This window comes from Salmo salar, chromosome 15 (assembly GCF_965601325.2).
Source record: "Salmo salar chromosome 15, fSalSal1, whole genome shotgun sequence".
Lineage (NCBI taxonomy): Eukaryota > Metazoa > Chordata > Actinopteri > Salmoniformes > Salmonidae > Salmo > Salmo salar.
In genome coordinates this window covers 81,082,439-81,104,632 of record NC_138305.1, presented here as the reverse complement: position 1 = coordinate 81,104,632, position 22,194 = coordinate 81,082,439, and the positions used below count along the sequence as shown (strand labels likewise).

General features: G+C 43.0%; 1 protein-coding gene across 1 annotated transcript in view; it reads right to left on the bottom strand.

Moving 5' to 3' along the window:
* LOC106572092 (inositol 1,4,5-trisphosphate-gated calcium channel ITPR3) overlaps positions 1-22,194 on the bottom strand; it is a 40,208-nt gene extending 18,014 nt beyond the window's left edge. Inside the window, exons 1-23 of the mRNA XM_014145919.3 lie at positions 21,737-22,194; positions 11,652-11,722; positions 8,763-8,884; positions 8,588-8,674; positions 6,826-6,984; positions 5,488-5,586; positions 5,038-5,121; positions 4,735-4,881; positions 4,522-4,617; positions 4,359-4,418; positions 4,108-4,247; positions 3,843-3,942; positions 3,607-3,767; positions 3,246-3,387; positions 2,541-2,702; positions 2,235-2,407; positions 2,026-2,145; positions 1,717-1,905; positions 1,282-1,533; positions 1,030-1,174; positions 718-862; positions 356-552; positions 101-221 (exon numbers count right to left, since the gene is read on the bottom strand). Coding sequence (XP_014001394.1) covers positions 101-221; positions 356-552; positions 718-862; positions 1,030-1,174; positions 1,282-1,533; positions 1,717-1,905; positions 2,026-2,145; positions 2,235-2,407; positions 2,541-2,702; positions 3,246-3,387; positions 3,607-3,767; positions 3,843-3,942; positions 4,108-4,247; positions 4,359-4,418; positions 4,522-4,617; positions 4,735-4,881; positions 5,038-5,121; positions 5,488-5,586; positions 6,826-6,984; positions 8,588-8,674; positions 8,763-8,884; positions 11,652-11,722; positions 21,737-21,828 — 3,064 coding nt within the window. The 5' untranslated portion in view covers positions 21,829-22,194. The remainder of the gene's footprint in view (positions 1-100; positions 222-355; positions 553-717; positions 863-1,029; positions 1,175-1,281; positions 1,534-1,716; positions 1,906-2,025; positions 2,146-2,234; positions 2,408-2,540; positions 2,703-3,245; positions 3,388-3,606; positions 3,768-3,842; positions 3,943-4,107; positions 4,248-4,358; positions 4,419-4,521; positions 4,618-4,734; positions 4,882-5,037; positions 5,122-5,487; positions 5,587-6,825; positions 6,985-8,587; positions 8,675-8,762; positions 8,885-11,651; positions 11,723-21,736) is intronic.

The window sequence follows — 22,194 nt, the reverse complement described above, 5'->3', positions numbered from 1 at the left end:
AAGAGAGTTAAGAATGTTATGTATTTAGATGGAGAGATGAATACTGTATAAGGTATGGTTAGTGGAGAGCAATGGGTCCCTCAAATGGGCACTGCACTACCTGCTTGCTCCATTGATGTTGTAGCATCGGCATCTGCCATGGGATAAACATCAACAAACTCTTTTTTGAAGACAGAAAGCAGGAAGGAGAGCCGATAGTCCAGGCGGACATTCAGGATAAACTGCATATCAACAACAGATAAAGAACAGCACTTAGCATAAAAGGGATACTTGAATGGCTGTAATTTTTCACAAGCGTAAAACTCAACAGTCTGTATCATTTCATGAGACGTGCTGGGTTCTAGTAAGCTCTAACCTGCAGGATTTCCAGTATTTTCAGCTTGGTGTCCATGACAGTGACGTCCTGTTTGTCAATGCTGTCCTTACTGCGGTTCTGGCCCTCTATGTTGGAAGCACTCCGGCCTGGACCTCCAAACATGGACTGTTTCCTGCTCAGTACCATGGTGGACATCATCTGGCCAACGCCATGGATGGAACGCTTCATGTTCTTCCCTAACAGACAGAGTGGGAGTGGCATCATTACTACAATGGTGAAAATCACGAGGAAACTTGAATCTGAACGTCGGTTGTGCTGATTTGTTTTATAAAATGGTGCCGTGCGGTAGTTCTCTCATAATAATTTTAAATGCAGAGTAGAGGTGTTTCTCATTCTCTTACCACTGCCATCGTCCTGGAACATGGGGTTGATGAGTGAAGGGTTGGGGATGCAGTCGATGATTCCCAGAAGGGTCCGTGTCAACCTCAGCAGCTCAAAGAAACTGTAGAAGCCAAAGTAGATGAGGTGTCTGGCCAGGCTCACCACCTGAGGGGACGGAACATTCTAGCAGTTATCATGCTATCGGGGCTTCTCCGGGCCAAGTGGTAGAGAGCCAGAGAGTTCTCGTCTCAATACCAAATATAGGCAGCAGCGTTCTGGAGGTATTCACAGTATTCTAAGTAGAAATAGGAATGAGAAAAGAGAATTGATACCTCATAGGTCAGTTTGTTCTTTTCCTCGTCAGCGAAAGGCAAGTCATCATTGAGGACGTTGTTGAGGTACTCCTCCATGAACACCATGGTGTTGGCAAACTTGTTCTTCTTATTGTCTCGCGAGTCATCCATGTTGGAGTCATAACTGAGAAAGGGAAGAGATATAGAAGTATAGGAATACAACAACAACCAGTTAGATTGCAGTGGCATTATGTGCAAAACCAAATCTGGGAAAACTGTTTGAAGTCATACTCTTTAATTGTGATGGAAGTGGGGATCTCTGTCCAGAGACGGGCGAACTTCACGGGCGTGACCAGCTCCTGGGGGTCTCGGTCGACGTGCGCATGCAGCATCAGTCTGCAGAAAGAGGCACGCAGGTCAAAGGGCAGGGTCTCATCCATCATGCACAGGAAGATGAGCTCCACATCCAGCTGCTTGGAGATCTCATCTATGGCCAGGTACTGGCGGTCCAGACACATCCGTGCATACAGCTTCAGCTGGTACCTACCATAAAAAAAGAGGAAGGTTCGAGAATGAAGCATAGACAAAACGTCATCAAAGTAGGTCGTCGTGGTTTGAAAATTTCTGATCAGTAGAATTTCCTTTTTAAACGATGACTTGTGCACGACATTCCCATGTCTAGGAAACGATAAGGATACTGATGTGACATCAGTGAGGAGTATACACCTGTAGTACGTGAGCACGTTCTCGTCATGAGCGTTCCCCTGTCTGGCCTCCTGGGCTAGCTGTCTGATGCCCTTCTCTTGCTTCTCATTCGTCTTGTCAGTCCAGACTAGCCACACCTCATCATCGTCAGCATACTCCTCCATGCCCATGTATTCAGTGGCGTTGGGAATCTCTTTGGGCACACGCCGTCTACATGGACAAGCATAGGCACACACATTCAATCATGCACACACACACATACAGAGGCCATCGCATGTTTAGGTAAGTGTGTGTATGTGTCCAGTTTAGTAAAAGAGAAGTACCACTCACTCAGTCTTTATGAGGATGTCTTGGTTCCTGGGATCCAGCACACACTTACAGATCAGCTCCTGGGTGACAGGAATGGCCACGTTGTTGGACACACACAGGTCTGACAGGTAGTCCAGAAACCTGAGGGGAAACAGGCCCATGTTGGAGATACACCACAACAGTTTTGAATGTACATGGGTCTTATTTAGTCAGGGGGTCACTCTCCTCACCTGGGTTCCCTGTTCTTGCGGACCAGGCTAACAAAGGTCTCCACCTCCGTCTTGGTGATGTGTTTCTCCAGCAGCTTGCGGTTGTTGTGCAGCAGAGCAGTGATGGTGTCCTCAGCCAGGATGTCATAGCCAATCTGAGACTGCATCACCCCGAACTGCTTGGCTATGTGCTCCTGATGGGGCAAAAGAGTGAGACTAATGTGTCTTGGCAGTAAAGAAGGCCCAGGGATCAATAATTCAGTTTGGATAAATAACGGAGGGACAGGAATATGGAAGGAACAAAGTATGCGAGACAATGTGGTGTACCTGGTTCTTGCGGTAGTCTTCCTGTGAGTGTCGCAGTACCCGGTAACAGAGACGAAACATGTACTGGTAGGGGGAATTCTTCTGGTCTGACAGCTCCTCCAATCGCAGCAACGGGCCCTCTGTCCCTTTATCTTTAAAAGGGGCCTTCAAGATCCCAAAGATCTTTCAAGGGACAAAAGAATAGAGAACTATTCAAGGGAACATGTGACAATATGGATATAATGACAAGAAATGATGACCCTATATGTCATCATCAGTCTAATGCAGGCCCGCTGGCTATTTTCTTTTCGGGGTGGAACAATAGAATACACAAAGCACAATTTGGAAATTTGGCTGTGCACCAGCAGTCACTCAATTAGCCCATGCCAGCAATTTATTTATTTATTAGTAAGTTAGCTGGCCTCAAGACTATCTAAACTTGTAGTAAGCGAGGTTGAATTACCGACCAGGTTGGGGCCCATTGATCATCAGTTATCATATAAAAAACTGCCTTCACCCTATGGCAAAATGTGTAGAATTTAAGGAAATTAGCTGTAAAACTGTACATTGTCTCTCCGCCCCCTGTCAAAATGAGTATTTTGAGTATTCATTTAAAAAAAAAAAAAAAATGGCAACATTTTCTCTACGCCCCATGATGATTTTCGGTTTTTAAGTTGCCCATCCCTGGTCTAATGCAACCCAGATGTTTAAAGTGGGTCTTCTGACCTGTTTGAGGATGTTTTGTTCCCGCATGAGTTTCTGTCTCTCGCGGTTGGCCTTGGTCATCGCCACATCCAGGACGACCTGGCCGCTGTTGGGCGTGTCCACCACAAAGAACACCAGGTCCTCCAGCAGCTTAATGGCAAATCTGCAGGGTCAAACACAGGACACGGTCGGACACAGCTGTTACTGGTCTGGCCCATTGGGTCTGGCCAGGGAACTATGCCATTGACTGGATTACAGTATAAGCTGTAAAACAGCTGGCTTTAATCAAGTATAACATAGAGCTCACAGGGGAAAAGTTAGGTTTATTAGAAGTAGTTTGATTTCACAGATTCATTTGGGGCCTTTTCTGCAGATACTTTACCTTCTGTCATTGGGACTGATAAAGCCCTCGTTGAACCTGTCCACTATGGTGCTCAACATGAAACTGGCATCATTGGCAAAGTCCAGATCCCGGATCTCCATCACTGGCACTGACACTATGGCAAATGCCTCCTTATCCTCCTTGGTAGGGCAGGTGCCCAGCTGAAACAAAGATATTAGAAATACCGAGTCCGAATAAACTCAGTGTCCCGGTAAATCAAGTGACATGGTTCTTACCATGAGCCGGATGGGTCTTTCCTCATCGATATCTATGGGCACGTTGGTACTCTGAATCCACGTGTTGGTGCATAGGTGTCTGAGACGCACATACGAATTCCTGAGAGGAAGAAAGTTGACAATAGAGAGCCAGTGAAACCTACTGCTGGTCAAGTCTTTACTTCTTTATAAATAGCTATATACAGTTGTATATACTGTATTGTACAGACTGTGCAGATGGGTTGAGGCCGATAGTGAGTTGAAGTGGTACAGCACAGTATAGTACCTTGGCACAAAGGAGTCTGTTTTCTGCAGAGTAGTGGGGTCTAGCTCAAACAAGGAGGCAATGTCATTCCCATGAGGCACAGCCACCAGCTTGTACTTTATCCTCTCACCCAACATCTTTAGTTTTCCTCTACTGTCCAGCTACAGAGAGCAGGGGTCAAGGGTCAGAGTTTAGCACATTGACTGTCATGTGTTAGATTAACTAGACAGAAGTACTGGGAGGTCAAAAAAAATAAATAAAAGGATGCGTACCGTATCTTCACTCGCCGAAGTCTGGATTTCAACGCTGTCACCTTTATAACCCGGATTTTCCTAAAGCAACCACAAACAACACATGCACTCTAAAATGACTGCATCAATACAGCCCGTGTGATAACCAGAGCACTGTGGTGACCAATATCCATGATCATGTTACCTCAGCTGCAAGATAGTTCCCTGTGGCAAGGTGTTTAAAGCGATACAGACTGTTCCAGTGTCCGGCCCCTCCTCGACATGGATCATGATGCACCACCTTGGAAAACATCACACCGTCAAAACAAACCTCAATCGTCACACCTTAGGCCATTTAGCTGCTGTACAACAGAGCATATCGAAACTGTACTAGTATTCAAAAACGGCAAGTACCAACCTCCACTTCCCACAGGGCATTGGAGCTGGTGGCAGAGGTGGCAGACTGGCGCAGGGTGGTACGGAGGAACACATGCAGCTTGACCTTGTACTCATCACAGGTCAGGAACTTCTCCTGCTCCGCATGGAACAACCGCACGACATCCCCCTGACCAGACACACCAGCAGAGATATCAAATCATCTAAAGCTGGAGGTTAGAATGCTATGATTGTGATAGGGTTAGGGTGGGAAAGCGAAGAAGAATCAATTACAGTGATACAAATAGTGACAGTAATATACACACGAATGTTAAAGGAGACTTACTCCTTTCAAGACTTCATCCTTGTGGTCACTGAACATCATGAACAGGTTGATTTTCCAGCTAGTGTTGCAGTTGACAGAGTTAACCTGCAGGGGGACACACCTATACGTCAGCTTCAGCATAGCACACCTGTTCACACTAGATGGGTAAGCTGCGAAGTCAAAACTCGCCATATCGTCAAAATGTACGAAAACAAAAATGTATTTAAGGTTAGGGTTAGCCATAAGATTAGCAGTGTGGTTAAGGTTAGGGTTAAAATCAGATTTTAAGAAGATAAATTGTAGAAATAGGTGGGGCTTATGAGATTAACGTTCAAGCTTTTCATCATTGCTGGCAGTAACAACCCGTTGGTTCTTTGCAATTGGGAAGTGACACAGTCAGAAGCCTCGCTCTTCCAGACAGATTCAGTCCTGGATTAATCAGACAGTGTGGTTATGACTGGACTCTCTTACCTCTTTGCATCCAGCGTGGTCCGAGAGCTCATAGTTACTGGCATGAAGGGGCTGGCCTGCATTCACTGGGTTCAGGATCACCTTATCTCCTACCACTACCTGCAGAAGAACACAGAAATAAGCACAACAACAAGCACAAGAATTCAAGCTGCAATAAGCAGTTGAAACAATAATTCCGTCTCCCCATAGCTGAGGGATGGGGTTGGAGAAATGTAATCACTCTCCGATTCATATTCATAGACCGAGCTATGGATGCAAGGATTGACCATCCATGATATCAAACTTCTAATAGATTTAACCATGTTTTGAGGCTATATAGTGTTTGATTATATTTACATTGTTTATAAACATTGGAGTTGATTTAAGTTTATATTTTGGGTTCTGATAGGGTATGACAGTTGAAGTAAGCTCATGAGGCATTTAGAAGTTATGTTCTTCAAGAATCAATGGGTAAATATCATTCATTTATAAGTAAAATAAAATTATGGATATAGCAACTGCAGATTGCCCTTATAGATTGTCTGAGATTTGTGAGTTTGCATGTGTTCGTGAATGTGAGTATGCATTGGTGTTAGGTACTTAAGTAGTACTTTAAAGTATTTTTACTTAAAAGTACAGATACCCCAAAAAACTACTTATTTTACCATTTATATTTCTGCCAACTTTTACTTCACTACATTCCTAAAGAAAAGAATATACTTTTTACTCCATACATTTTCCCTGACACCCAAAAGTACTCCGTAGTATCAGGACAGGAAAATGGTCTAATTCACAAGAGAACATCCCTGGTTATCCCTACTGCCTCTGATCTGGCAGACTCATTAAACAGAGAACATCCCTGGTTATCCCTACTGCCTCTGATCTGGCAGACTCATTAAACAGAGAACATCCCTGGTTATCCCTACTGCCTCTGATCTGACGGACTCACTAAACAGAGAACATCCCTGGTTATCCCTACTGCCTCTGATCTGGCAGACTCATTAAATACACATGCTTCGTTTGTAAATTAGGTCTGAGTGGTGGAGTGGTGGAATAAACAAGAAAATGGTGCTGTCTGGTTTGCTTAATATAAGGAATATGAAATGATTTATACTTTTACTTTTGATACTTAAGTACATTTAAAACCAAATACTTTTAGACTTTTACTCAAATAGTATTTTAGCTAGCTCAATGTGAAATTCTGATTTGACTTTCACTTTTACTTGAATAATTTTCTATTAAAAGGTAACTTTACTTTATGACAATTGAGTACTTTTTCCACCCCTGTGTGTATGTGATTGAATGCAACTGTGCATTAATGTCAGTTGAGTCTGTGCTGTAATATGAGAGGTGAGTTACATTGTCTCCATTGGCCCTTAGCTTCCAGAAGGGTTGGATGAACATCCAGGAGCCCTCATTCCCCGTCCCGTCCAGGGTGACGCGCATGGCATTCTTCTCCAGCAGGGCAGGCAGACGTTTATTCACAGTCAGGTATTTATTGCTCTTCATATGCAGCAGCTGTCAGCCAGGGCAGATCACACACACACAGAAAAACAGGCCACTGTTAAACCTCGCTCACTTTTATATTGTGTCTGTGATACTGTGCTGTTATGGTGAAAACTAGAATAGCTCACTATCCTATTCAGGAATGGGAACCAGCTAGCCAGAACGGGAACCACTTAAGAAAGAATGGCTGAAAGACCAAGATGAATAGTACTAAAACCATGTATCAACAGACAGGATCACCCTGCTGTTGTCATTCAGAGATGATTATGTTCTACAGATAGTGCATTTCTCTAATTTCAATGGGAGAGAATGAATGGGAAATAGCACATCTTTCTTTCACTAAAGCGTATGCTAAGAGGATATTAAGGAGAATAACGGCGTGGGGGAAACCCGAGGAAGCTATGCAGTAGGACTTACTTCCTGGAAGATAGTAACGCCACCAGATGGGTTGTACTGTATGCTTGTCGTTGGTGTGATGTGTGCACTTGCACAGCCATTAACAGAGTACAGCTATTGATCTCCTGAGAGAGAAAGCAACACCCACTTTGTCTACAAACCCTCCCCTCCGTCTCCCACCTCAGCCAGTCCGAATCAGGAGGAACACCACACAGCCACAAGGAACCACACCTATAATGTCTGCCCAGATAAGAGAGGGCCCTTAACATTAACCCTTAACTTTATGTCCCATGTTTCTGTAAGTGCACAGCCCTTTATGTTTGTGTGAAGATAAGGCTTCAGAGTCAATATTGACCAGGTCCAGTGAGTGGGAATCCTGGCCCCTAGACTGCAGTCAATACATCCATTTCTCATGCGATACTGAACACGGTTCTGTGCATTTTCCGGTGAATCATTAAACCTCTTTTCTTCATTGCGCCTTCGGTGATGAAAACCGGGGTTAGAGATCTGATGATGAGTATCAACTGTAGCCTATCTATGAAATTAACTAAACTCTCAAAGATGTTATCATTCAAGTTCAGACAAATATTCTTGTTCTTGGTTTAACACAGACTAGTGCTATCTATATATGCAGTAATCTAGACTATGCTACATAGGCATTTCATGTGAAATGCCCAGCGGCAGGTATAAACAGAAAACCTGTACAGTCTTCTCTCTCAACACTTAGAATCTCTTTAGAATATGAACACACCTAGAGGAAAATCTGACTTCACCTGGCTATGGTAATGACAACCTGACACACTGACTGTCTCGGTTTCCATACAGGAGTGACATGCAGAAACATGCCGTTATGAACCAGCTATGACGAGGAAGATTTGATTGTGAATCACCTGACTGACTATCACACCAATCCCTGTAACTCGTGATGAGTGATGCTGCATACTTAATGTATTAAAACACAGATGTTCTGGGAACCAGCCCTGATTGATACTGTGCAGGTGTGCTCAAACCTCAATACTTTACCAGACCCATTCTGTTTTGTGCTCTGCAGACCCTTCACACTCAGAATGTGACCAGCCATTCATTGATAGTGGCCTAATCCCATGACATCACAACAGAGTCACAGTAATTACATTGACCAGAGTAGGGAGAAGCGTAAGCTGTTGAACGCCTGAGGGTCTGCTTACCTAAACAGTGCTGCTGGGAACTCCTACCTTACCTGAATGACAGTGCCATATTTTACTACATCTCCGTGGACTTTCTTGTTTTCTGTCTCATTCTGTTTCTGCTCCAGGTTAGAGGCATGCTGTGGAGAACAAGGTTTCATCAGTTTCAGTGTTAGTCCAGTGTACTGCATCTAACCTAGTGCTATGATCCTTGGTAGTATCTTTTACCTGTAGTTTCTGAAGTAGCACAACATCAGCGATCTTGTCCTTCTCGTGCTTGGCCTGCTTGGCTTTCCAGAACTGTTTCTGTGCAGAGTAACGGTTCATGGGACACACTTTGAAGAGGCAGTCTGAGACAAGAGAGTGGGTTCAAGGGTCAAGACTGCTATTCAGGGGACTGGTGAGTATTCAATGTAATAGCTGTTTTGGTTTCAAACTTAAGTACCTGTATTATGGGGGGGAGATCTAGTGGTCAACTTATCACAGATTGATTACTATCCCAAGATGGCTGCCATTATCCCAAACATCTACTTTTTTTATAGTAAAGATGTGCTGGGTCACTGTCTGAGCAAGTATATATCGCTTCCACATAAAAAGCATAATGTCCTTGTTAAAAAGCGATTAGTAATTTGCTCCACACCCACCATAGGGGAGAGTGGATCTGGGCGTCTGGTCATTATTATACGTCCTATCCTCAGAGGGACATCCTGTTTTTAAAGGAGCCTAATACTGGAGATGAAGGGCTTTATCAGCTGGCTGTCTGTGTGCCTTGTGAGTACAGTATAGTAGTTGTTATCTGCCACACAGGCCTGACAGGAAGCTTCTAGAGCCACCAAAACAGCAAACATATTTAAAAATGTCTGTCACTCATCCCTCTGCAAATATTGAAATTGCTTCTTTGATACAGTCAATGTGTGGCGGGATAAATCTTTATATAGGGAAATCATGCAAACAGCTGACAGAATACTATTCATATAAAACCATTACATGGGAAACAATTAGAGTGTAATTAGACTGACACAGTTGTTGAGACTTATGGGTCAACATACATTTACAGTCATGTGGAAAAGTAAGTACACCCTTTGGAAAGTGGTATTTTCTTTTATACATATTTGGACACATGAATATTTGAGCTGAATTCCAACCACATTCATTGATAAAGGTAAACCAATTTAACAAATCACACAAAAAAAATTACTTTGAAAATGTTATGCAATTAAAATAAACAAAAACACTATTTCCTTATGCAGGAACAAAAAATGTGTACACCCCTACCATCACCTAAAATGGCTAAAATTAGGATCAGGTGCACCAAAACATGTGCAAATGATTAGGAAATCATTAGAGAGTACCTTGGGAGGGTCTAGCCTTCCATAAAGATTAGACACTTGGTCTGGTTTGTTATTAACCATATGGGTGTATGGAAACACATCATGCAAAGATCAAAATACCTATCCGAGGCCCTCAGAAGAAAAGTTATTGATGCCTGTGAGTCTGGGAGGGGTTACAAATCCATTTCCATGCAATTTGAAGTACATTGTTCCACTGTCCAACAGATCATCTACAAATGGAGAAAATTCCAGGCCACTACCAATCTACCTAAGACAGGTCGTCCCGCCAAATTTAGCCCAAGAGCTGACCGAAAGATGCTCATAGCAGTCTCTAAGAACCCCAGGGTAACATCAAGGGATCTACAGGCCTCTCTTGCCACAATCAATGTCAAAGTACATGAATCAACTGTCGGGAAGAGACTGCACAAAGGTGGCCTACATGGGAGGTCAGGAAGGAAGAAGCCTATGCTCTCAAAAAACAATATCAAGACAAGACCGACGTTTCCCAGACAACACCTGGGTAAACACCAAAACTACTGGAACAATGTGTTCTGGACAGATGAGTGAAAGGTGGAGTTGTTTGGCCGCAATGCCAGACGTCATCTTTGGCGAAAATGAAACACTGCCTTTGAACAAAAGAACCTCATACCAACCGTAAAGCATGGAGGCGGTGGCATTATGGTTTGGGGCTGCTTTACTGCCTCAGGGCCTGCCCAACTTGCCATCATTTAGTCAACCATGAATTCCATATTGTACCAGAGAATTCTTGAGGAGAATGTGAGGCCATCTGTCAAAAAGCTGAAGCTAAAACGAACATGGATCTTGCAACAGGATAATGATCCAAAACACACAAGCAAATCTACAACAGAATGGCTCAAAAAGAAGAAATGGAGGATTATGGAATGGCTGAGTCAAAGCCAAGATCTCAATCCTGTCAAAATGCTGTGGGGGGACTTGAAGCGGGCAGTGCATACAATAAATCCCTCAAACATGACACAGTTGAGGCAGTACTGTAAAGAAGAGTGGGGAAAGAAATGATCCCAGTCGATATAAGAGCCTGATAGACAGTTACAAGAAACAGCTACATTAAGTTATTTCAGCCAAAGGGGGCAACACCAGCTATTGAAGCTAGGGGTGAACTTATTTTTTCCCGGACTATAGAATTACATATCTGTTGATTTTGATGAATAAATGATTGCAAAGTATGATCTTTCAGTTTCATTTGTTAAAGTAGGTTACCTTTATCTGTCAATAGTGTTGAAGCGAAGATTACATATACATTTGTCCAAATATTTACAAAAAAATACAACTTTCTAGGGGGTGTACTTACTTTTTCATTAGACTGTATGTAGATCGTCAACATTTCTGTTAAAACTAAGATCCAAGAGCAGGACATCAAATGAACCTTTGATCAGAAATGCTCTGAATGTGTGTTACTCGAGGGATGGATGAGAGGAAAGTGTGGGTTTCAGCCCCCTTCAGAGGCCAGCCAGAGGAAAATGTTCTGGGTGTTTGGCTGCTCTCTGACTTGGAGTCTGTTCTCTCTGGTGCCAATATCAGGCAGAGTGGGCAGAGAACAGTACATTCCCCATATGTCACAGTCATTGACAGACAGAGGCACAAGCAGACATACAATAACATGCATAGCATGGGCAATCACTCACAAACACACAGGGAAGTATACATGCACGCACACACATACATGCCACTCTGACAAAGACACACACAAGCACCTGCACACACTTTACATTGTAGGCCTAAATAAATCATTTAATACTCATCTAACCTCTGAACTTCTTTGGGGGATAGTCCAGATCCCCTGCAGCTGGTTCTACCACACATCGGTCATCCACCAACCTAGGGAGAAAAACAACAAAGCAGATCATATATCAACATTTACAGTCAAATAATTGCACCGCAGTGTTTGTATACAGCCCTCAAATTCAAATCTGGACCTTGAAGCCAATTCCATTGCTTTGTTTCAAACTACCCCTCTAATCAAGGACTGAATTAGACCAGGGACACCAGGTGGGTACAATGAAATAGCAGGTAGAACAGAAACCGGACCTCGTAAGATTTGAATACTCCTGGTATACATATGGCAACATATGCAGTGTTTCCCGTAGGATTTATTTTCAGCAGTGGTGGCAAGGGTGGGACATTGCTACTACCATTAGCGCAATGACATGCTAGCTGTTCCTATAGACTTCTAGTAATTGAGCCAATGACTATCCTTTTTTAAAGCACATCTCAGAAGATATATATACACATTTTTTGCAGCGGTGGCAACAATTTAGCTGCGGCGGCCCACCACTGCTAAATTAATATAGGAGAAACACTGATATGGCAGAACAAATACCATGACACTAATTCCCTCATGCAGAAACCATCTACATTGATTTCCACTTGGATTTTCTCCATGTCTCATTGTGTTCCGACTTAAGCAGCTATTTATTATGAGCCACTGTGAGTGTCAGTGACATAGAGTTGCATTGTAATAAAGATCATCAGATCCTTAAACTCTACATGAACAGAGCGCAGAGTGAATAGCATAAACACGTTGATTTAATATACACAGAAAAAAATAGATCTATTTGTCTCTTATCCAGAGCGACTTACAGTAGTGAATGCATACATTTCATGCATTTAAAAAATATATATATAATTATTACACCATGCTCTACCAACTGAGCCACAGGGAAGACACTAAACATTAATATTACAAAAAGTACCCTTTTTGATTTCGCTTATTTTTAGACATATGGCTTGGAACAATATAACATTACTCTTCAAACATGTCAAATTTCCACAGTGGGCTCTCTGGTACTTTAATGATATGACCATTTTATACATAGAAATGTACATTATAGGTCATTAACCAATCAGAGCCCTCCTTTAGGATTGCACATTCAGCAAGTCACCAGCAGAGGGAGTTCGCTTTGAATCCATTTTCCCATTCACTGTGATGGTGGTGCTCATAAAAATGGATCATACCTTTAGTATGAATTATCAGAGAGCCCACACAGAATTAACAGAAAGCCCACTCCGGAAATGTGATGTGCTTTAGAGAATATTGTTCCAATCTTAAAATTAACAAAATCAAAAACAGATAGTTTTGAGATATTAATAATGATATTTTTAATATTGAATGAATGAATGTGAACATTTGTATTTCAGAATCAAGACAATATTTAGAGCACCCTATTTTAGAGCACACTATAAGTAGTATAATGACACCAAGATGTTGTCCGTATCATGTACAGTTCACAGATCATAGGGTCTTACGGGAGGCATACACTGAGTGTACAAAACATTAGGAACACCGGGCTCTTTCCATGACCTAGATTGACCAGGTGAAAGCTAGTATCCCTTATTGATGTCAATCAGCGTATATGAAGAGGAGACAGGTTAAAGAAGGATTTTTAAGCCTTGAGACATGGATTATGTGTGTGTGTGCCATTCAGAGGGTGAATGGGCAAGATTTAAGTGCCTTTTTTAACATGGTAGGTACCAGGCACACCGGTTTGAGTGTGTCAAGAACTGCAACAATGCTGGGTTTTTCACACTCAACAGTTTCCCATGTGTATCAAGAATGGTCCACCACCCAAAGGACATCCAGACAACTTGACAACTGTGGGAAGCATTGGAGTCAACATGTACCAGCATCCCTGTGGAACGCTTTCGGCACTATGTCGAGCCCATGTCCTGACAAATTGTGGCTGTTCTGAGGGCAAAAGGGGGTGCAACTCAATAGTACGATGTGTTCCTATTGTTTTGTACACTGTCTAAAACGAGCCTAAACTGATCACTTGCATCATGACTTTCTCAAAAATCGTTTGTAAAAATGTTAAAAGAATTTTTAAACATCTTTCCTCGCAATTACGTTTTTACGTGAAAATTGCCAGAACAATCTGAGATACCAAAAATATTCTTGCTCTTGTTGACGTGGAATCGACCCATTTCTGGTAATCTACTGTATTGTCTATTATAAGTGGTAGTTCCATGACTGCAGATTACACACATAAGGCAGGACAGGCTCATACAATGCTGTGAAAATATGCAAAAAGGGTTCATGCTTTTAAAAGAGCCTGTCTGAAAGGCCAAGCTAATCCTACATCTTTACCATCTGTCTGTAAAATCATGTTAGCGTGCAGAGGGTTGTCTCCATTTAATGTCCCTTTATCCCCCCCACATAATCAATGAGAGTTACCTAGCAGCCAGGTAGGGGTGTTGTCTACCTATTATGGGCTCATTACTTTGGCTAGAGTCTGTAGTGTTCCACCTGGTAATTAATAGTTTTTTGTTCCCCTGGTCATTTGCACTGCACATGACTCACTCAGCCTCAGGAATTAATTCACACAAAAGAAGACAAGTGAAAGACAAAACAGTGCTGATAAAAACAAGGTTACAAAAAAGGTGTGCAAGTGAGGTTGGAAACCCAAGCGGGTTTATATGACCACAACAACAAAAAACACGATATATGTACAAAACAGCTGGTTCAATAAATTAGGCCTAAACAAAGATTTCGAATTGCAATTGAACATGAGACTAAACGTACAAAAAAACGTTTGCAAGATATTTTTATATATTTAAATTGTGGTGTGAATACCATCAGTGGTGTGCTGTTTGACTAGGTTACCATCAATGGGTGGCAGCGCTTTACCTGCGACTGAGAATGCAAAGCATCTCTTATGCGTGATTGAATGCAGCACAGCTGTCAGACGTCAGAGAGCAGGCTGAAGTGGTTTTCAGGTCTATGACACCTTTGAAACCTGTGTCAGGTCCCTGATTTTTTTCATTCATAACACAGAGATCTGCACTGTTCTCACGTGTATTTTACTCAAGAAGCATAGACACAGATGGTATCAAAATAGTTACAACTCATTTATCCTTCTTTTGTCACTACAGGCATTAGTGATGGGGGGGGGAGGAATCGATATAGTTGCATAGGGATATTATTTTTGACGATATAACGCAATATTATTTTTGACAGTATAGCAATATTATTTTTGCACTAGTTGGCCTTACCTGCACCAAAACTCCAGTATTTTTCCATCATATCTTGTTCTCCATCTTCTTTTTAAAAAGTGAGGCAATTTGTTTTCAGAACTTTTATTTCCATGACTGATCAAAACTCGTTTTTGAGGCAGCCGTGGGGGGGGGGGGGGTCTGAGTGAGATTGAGACGCCGGGTGACCAATCTTCCATTACCGAGCATACTACTCGCCAGTGTTCAATCATTAGTGAATAAACTTGACAAACTCAGAGTGAGGATCTCCTTCCAGAGGGACATCAGATTCTTCAACATATTCTGTTTTTCTGAAACCTGGCTTTCCTCCGATATCAAAATGGATTATGTACAACCAGTGGGTTTTACAGTTCATTGAGCGGATAGGAAGAGGGCTCTTTCTTTCAAGAAAAAAGGCGGAGGGTTCTGTTTTATGACCAATAATACGTGTTGCGACAGGGGAAACGTACAGCAAGTTACGAGCTTCTGCATGGAATACTTGGTCATTAAATGTCGCTCTTTTTACATTCTCAGGGATTATCGCCACGGCTGTGTACATCCCGCCCCAAGCGATACCAAAAATGCTCTCAAAGATCATTATTGGTACACGGTTCATTGTCTCGGGGGACTTTAACAAAAGTAATTTGAGAACAGTGCTCCCGAATATCTATTAACACATTGACTGTCCAACCCACAGAGATTCTACACTGGACCACTGCTACATGTCTAATCAAGCTTTATTTATTAAATCAAGCTTTATTTATACAGCACATTTTAGACATGGAATGCAATGCGAATGCAAAAATGTTAATATTTACTACACAACAAACATAAGAGGATAAAACACTAAATCATAACTGAAGCCATGAAGTGCTTAAGAAAGGCTGCTCATGGCTCACAACACCATTATCCCAGAAACCCTAGACCCACTCCAATTTGCATACCGCCCCAACAGATCCACAGATGATGCAATCTCTATTGCACTCAACACTACCCTTTCTCCCCTGGACAAAGGGAACACCTATGTGAGAATGCTATTCATTGACTACAGCTCAGCGTTCGACACCATAGTGCCCTCAAAGGACCCTGGAACTAAACACCGCCCTCTGAAACTGGATCCTTGTCTGCCTGACGGGCCGCCCCCAAGTGGTAAGGGTAGGTAACAACACATCTGCCACGCTGATCCTCGACACAGAGGCCCCTCAGGGGTGCGTGCTCAGTCCCCTCCTGTACTCCCTGTTCATCCATGACTGCATGGCCAGGCACGACTCCAACACCCTCATTAAGTTTGCCGACATCACAACAGTGGTAGGCCTGATCACCGACAACGATGAGACAGCCTATAGGGAGGAGGTCGGAGACCTGGCCGCGTGGTGCCAGGATAATAACCTCTCCCTCAATGTGATCAAGACTAAGGAGATGATTGTGGTCTGCAGGAAAAGGAGGACCAAGCATTCCCACATTTCTTAACAATGGGGCTGTAGTGGAGCAGGTTGAGAGCTTCAAGTTCCTTGCATGTCCACATCACCAACAAACTATCAAGGTCCAAACACACCAAGACAGTCGTGAAGAGGGCACGACAAAACCTATTCCCCCTCGGGAGACTGAAAAGATTTGGCATGGGTCCTCAGATCCTCAAAAAGTTCTACAGCTGCACCATCGAGAGCATCCTGACTGGTTGCATCACTGCCTGGTATGGCAACTGCTCGGCCTCTGACCACAAGGCACTACAGATACATATACATATTACCTCGACTAACCTGTGCCCTCTCACATTGACTCTGTACCGGTACCCCCTGTATATAGCCTCAACTGTTATTTTACTGCTGCTCTTTAATTATTTGTTATTTTATTTTTTACTTATCTATTTTTACTTAACACTTATTTTTCTTAAAACTGCATGGTTGGTTTACTTCTCTGGGATAGGGTGCGGTATTTTCACGTCCGGATGAAAAGCGTGCCCAAAGTAAACTGCCTGCTACTCAGACCCAGAAGCTAGGATATGCATATTATTATTATTAGATTTGGATAGAACACTGAAGTTTCTAAAACTGTTTAAATGATGTCTGTGAGTATAACAGAACTTATTTGGCAGGCAAAACCCCGAGGATAAACCATCCAGGAATTTTTGTTGTTGTTGAGGTGACTGTTTTCAATGGGATTTCTATGTGGATCTAGATTTCTAAGGCACTTGCTTGCAGTTCCTATTGCTTCCACTGGATGTCAACAGTCTTTTGACTGTTGAAATTGGTTGATGTTTTTCTTTTGAGTAATGAAGAAGTATGGCTGTTCAGAACGAGGGTTGAGTCTAGTGTACTGTTGTGGTTGGGACGCGCGATCCGAAAGCTCGCTCCACTTTGTTTTTGTCCGCTATTGAACGCAGTTTATCCCGTCTTAAATTTTAGCAATTATTTACGTTAAAAAATACCTAAAGTTGTATTAGGAAAGTTGTTTGAAATGTTTGGACAAAGATTACAGGTAACTTATTAGATATTTTGTAGTCATGTTGCGCGAGTTGGAACCGGTGTTTTTCTGATCAAACGCGCCAAATAAATGGACATTTTGGAGATGCAACGACGGAATTAAATCGAACAAAAGGACCATTTGTGATGTTTATGGGACATATTGGAGTGCCAACAGAAGAAGCTCTTCAAAGGTAAGGCATGAATTATATCGCCATTTCTGAGTTTTGTGTCACGCCTGGCAGGATGAAATATGATTGTCTGCGTTTGTTTGATGGGGTGCTGTCCTCAGATAATCGCATGGTTTGCTTTCGCCGTAAAGCCTTTTTGAAATCTGACACCGTGGCTGGATTAACAAGAAGTTAAGCTTTATTTTGACATATTGCATGTGTATTTTCAAGAATGTTAAATATTTACAATTCTGTAGTTTGAATTTGGCGCCCTGCACTTTCACTGGATGTTGGTCAGGTGGGACGGTAGCATCCCATCTAGCCTAGAGAGGTTAAGGGCTTGTAATTAAGCATTTCACTGTAAGGTCTTCACCTGTTGTTTGTGACAAATACAATTTCATTTGATTGGATTTGACTAAAAAGCACCCTAAGGAAGAGGGTTTAAGGCCATCTCCCGTCCTCCTTTCGGCAAATCTGACTGACTCCATTTTCCTCCTCCCCGCCTACAAACAAAGGCTTAAGAGAAAAGTTCCGGTGGTCAGGTCTGTACAACACTGGTCTGACCAATCAGAATCCATGCTCCAAGATTGTTTTGATCACGTGGACAGGAATATGTTTTGGGTTGCCTCTGAGGATAACATCAATGAATACGCCTACTCAGTCACCATATTCATAAAAAAAATGCATGGATGACGTGATACCGATGGTGTCTTTCAAAACTTATTTGAATCAAAAACCGTGGATTGAAGGCGAGAGATGCTACTTATAAACAAGTCAAGGTGACCCGAGACAATTGTATCATTAAACAGTACAAATTCGACCTACGCAGATTGATCAAGATGGCGAGACAAGTGGAGAAGCAATTGTAGAGAAGCAATTAAGCAGGTCAGATATGAGGCATATATGGCAAGGGCTTCAACGATCACGACTTACAAAAAGAAAGCCAGTCACATCGCGGACACCTCATTCTCATGCTTCGAGCAAAACGACTCTGAGCTGCCGGGGAGAGCCCCTGAGGACAATGAGGGCTAAGTGCTTGCGGCCTCCACGGAGGACATATGCAAGTCATTCAAACGTGTTAACTCTGGTAAGGCTGCCGGACCAGATGGCATCTCTAGCCGTGCCCTCGTTGTCCTCATGTTTTCTCTCTAGCTCAGGCCGTTATCCCCACCTGCTTCAAGATGTCCAGTATCATCCCCGTGCCCAAGAAAGGGAAAGTAACTGAACTGAATGACTACCGACCCGTAGTACTCACTTCTGTCATCATGAAGTGCTTCGAGAGGCTAGTCAAAGACTACATCACCCTCCTCCCTCCTCGACACACGTGACCCTTTCCAATTCGCCTACTGCCCCGACAGGTCTACAAACTACGCAGTCGCCATTGCACTGCACACTGCCCTCACCCACCTGGACAAGAGGAATGTGTGAGGATGTTGTTCATTGACTATAGATCGGCCTTCAATACCATAGTGCCCTCTATGCTCACAGCCCTGGGACTGAACTCCTCCCCATGCAACTGGGACCTGGGCTTCCTAACGTGCCGCCCACAGGTGGTGAAGATAGGCAACATTACCTCCTCCACAATAATTCTCAACACAGGGGCCCCACAAGGGTGCGTCCTCAGTCCCCTCCTGTACTCCATGTATACCCACGACTGAGTGGCCTCACACAGTCCAAACTCAATCATCAAGTTAGCAACTCTTCAACCTCAGGAGGCTGAAGAAATTTGGCCTGTCTCCAAGGGCTCTCACAGTGTTCTACAGGAGTACCATCGAGAGCATACTGTCGGGCTGCATCAGCCTGGTATGGCAACTCCACCACTGCTGACCGCAAGGCACTAGAGAGGGTGGCATGCTCAGCCGAACACACCATTGGATGCACACTGCCTGCCCTTCAGGACACCTACAACATCAGGTGTTGCAGGAAGGCCAAGAAGATCATCAAGGACCTCAGCCATCTGAGCCACGGCCGGTTCTCCCCGCTTCCATCACTCAGTACAGGAGCATCATGGCTAAAACTAACAGACTGGCCAATAGCTCCTACCCCCCAGACCATCAGGCTGATGAATAGCCACCACTAGTCAGCTACGCCCCACCCCAACAGACATTTATCATGCTGAACGCCCCCCCCCCCCCACAGTCCCAAGCTCTTGATTTCCCTGCCCTAACAGGCATAATGTGTTATGCAGTAAACCACACTTAAAGCAGCTTTAGCCATGCTACAGATATCTAATAAGCTGCCCTATGTTGTTAGACAGTCAAATGTGTGTCCTCGAAGGACAAGCGAGAGCAGTCACTCCCAGTATTTAAATTCATGCAAACTAGGGCTAGGATCAGATTTTTTTATTTTTTATTTTATTGAGCCACACCATTTCCCCATCACTCCACCAGAAGGAATCTATTGTCCCCACAGATGATAAATAAAAGTTAAACATTGACTACACATTGTTAGAAATATGACTCAGCCAGACACTTGTAGCCTACTTTGAACAGTATGAAGTGAATGAACTAAGTGTGGCTAAGAGGTGACTCCTCAAGAAAGCTGTTTGAACAGGCATCAAAGGCCAAGACCTGGAACTGTATTAGTTGCTGAGCCTGACTGGACAGGGTTGGGTGCGGCGGTCACAGAGGGCACCAGACCACATACAAAGCTGCTCCTGCTCCAGCAGCAACTGGGGAAACCACAGGAAGCACTATGAATAGAGAGCTATTAAGTCCCATGTGACATGAGCACCACTCCATTGGAAATCTACAAAGGACACACTGGCATCATTTCCTTTTCCTGCCATAATCCCTACTACAGTATTTTCATTTAGGCAAACGATCAAGTAGGGGTGGGACGGGGAGAGGTGGGCTGCAGTGTAGCCTTTATGTGAGCATAAACAACAACATATACCACCGTCAGGGGGAAATACACTGAGCGTATACGAAACATTAGGAACTGCAACACTGCTGGGTTTTTCACGCTCAACAGTTTCCCGTGTGTATCAATAATGGTCCACCACCCAAATAACATCCAGCCAACTTGACAACTGTGGGAAGCATTAGAGTCAAAATGGGCCAGCATCCCTGTGGAACGCTTGGCACCCTGTGGAGTCCATGCTCTGATGAATTGAGGCTGTTTTGAGGTGCAACTCAATATCAGGAAGGTGTTCCTAATGTGTTGTACACTCAGTGTATTTAGCTGTCTAGAGACAAAGTTGTTAATAGTTCACCCATGTTTTCACACCTTTCACTGACAGAGAAAGATCAGTGTTAAACCAATACGGTCGAAGATGTTTTTTCAACCTTTACAAGTCTCTGACTATTGAGGAAATGCGGCACTATTTTAGGCATACACAAAAGCAGGTGTAACAACCGTATTCATCAACAACAATATAGTGCAACTCTGCTCATAATTGAGATACTCTAGTGTATTGCATTGTGAAATACAGCTCAACAATGAGCTCTCTGAACACAATTTTACTAGAGAACAGATGTTTGCATACGGGTATGCATGACTATCTAGAGATCATGGTCATCCACTATTAATACTGTGGAAATGAGACTCCACGGCCCACTTTTGCCATATTGAGACTGGGTATAAGTTATTTTGTCATTAGCTGATGAAATAAACGAGGGTCTCCTTGAGACACTACATCTCAGAAGTATCTAATGACTATTTGATATGGCTGAAAATGTTACAATCGCTTGCTGTGCTGACTGAGTAAACATGAGCGAAGCTTAAATCAAATCTCTCTCAGCTAGATTATAGCCTCTGTGTCAAACAGTCCCTTATTTAACACTTTCTTGAAGGTATTCCCATTTACACATATCAGTGTGTAACTGGCAATTGGGAGCGGTTGGGGTGTTGTTAAACCATGGGGGCTGTTTACACTTCAAATAATTAGGGAGGTGTTAAATTTGGAAGTGTTAATGAATTTACCTGCAAAAAAAGCTGAGAACCATTCACACAGACCCGATAGCTGTATTTTAGGTACTAGCTCTATAGTTGTCTTTTAATTTACCATATTATTTAACCCCTGCCCTTTTCAGATATACGACAATGCTGGTATATAAATAAAAAAAACAGGCAAATTAGTCGATTTTACTCTGTGTATTAAGGGGATATGAGTCTCAAAGTCAGAGTAAGGACAACGGATGGAGTAGCTACCGGTATGTTGACATGAAGGTACATGTATATTATCATCTGGTCAAAATGGGTATTATTTGTAGGGACATGCAAATACTTACCCAAGTGTACTTATAAAACCATTGACAGAGCCCTCTGCGTAAAGGGAAACGATGTCCCCAATGTGCAAAAAGCTGGACATTGAATCCGACATCTTCGGTGTCTTTCTCCTTGAAAATGATCAACTGAAACACAAACTTTGTCCCCTTCTGTCTTCTCTACTTGACTGCAACAACTTCTTGGAGTGCTACGCGTATCTAATGTCGCTCTCCCCCCCGAGGGCTAAGAACCCACATTCGAACTACTTTAGACTTTGTTGTAATGCATCGAGGAGGACAATGTAGTTCATTCAAATAATAGTTTTTATGTTCTATTAAATCAAGTTTAAACCCGAAAATGAGCAATGATAGCCCAATATAAATGAAAGCGGAGAAAGTCAAAATGTGTCAGCGAAGTCCTCATGTTGTCACTGCACCTGAAGAACCAGGAAGTGTGTGATGATGATAAATCCTCTAGTGAG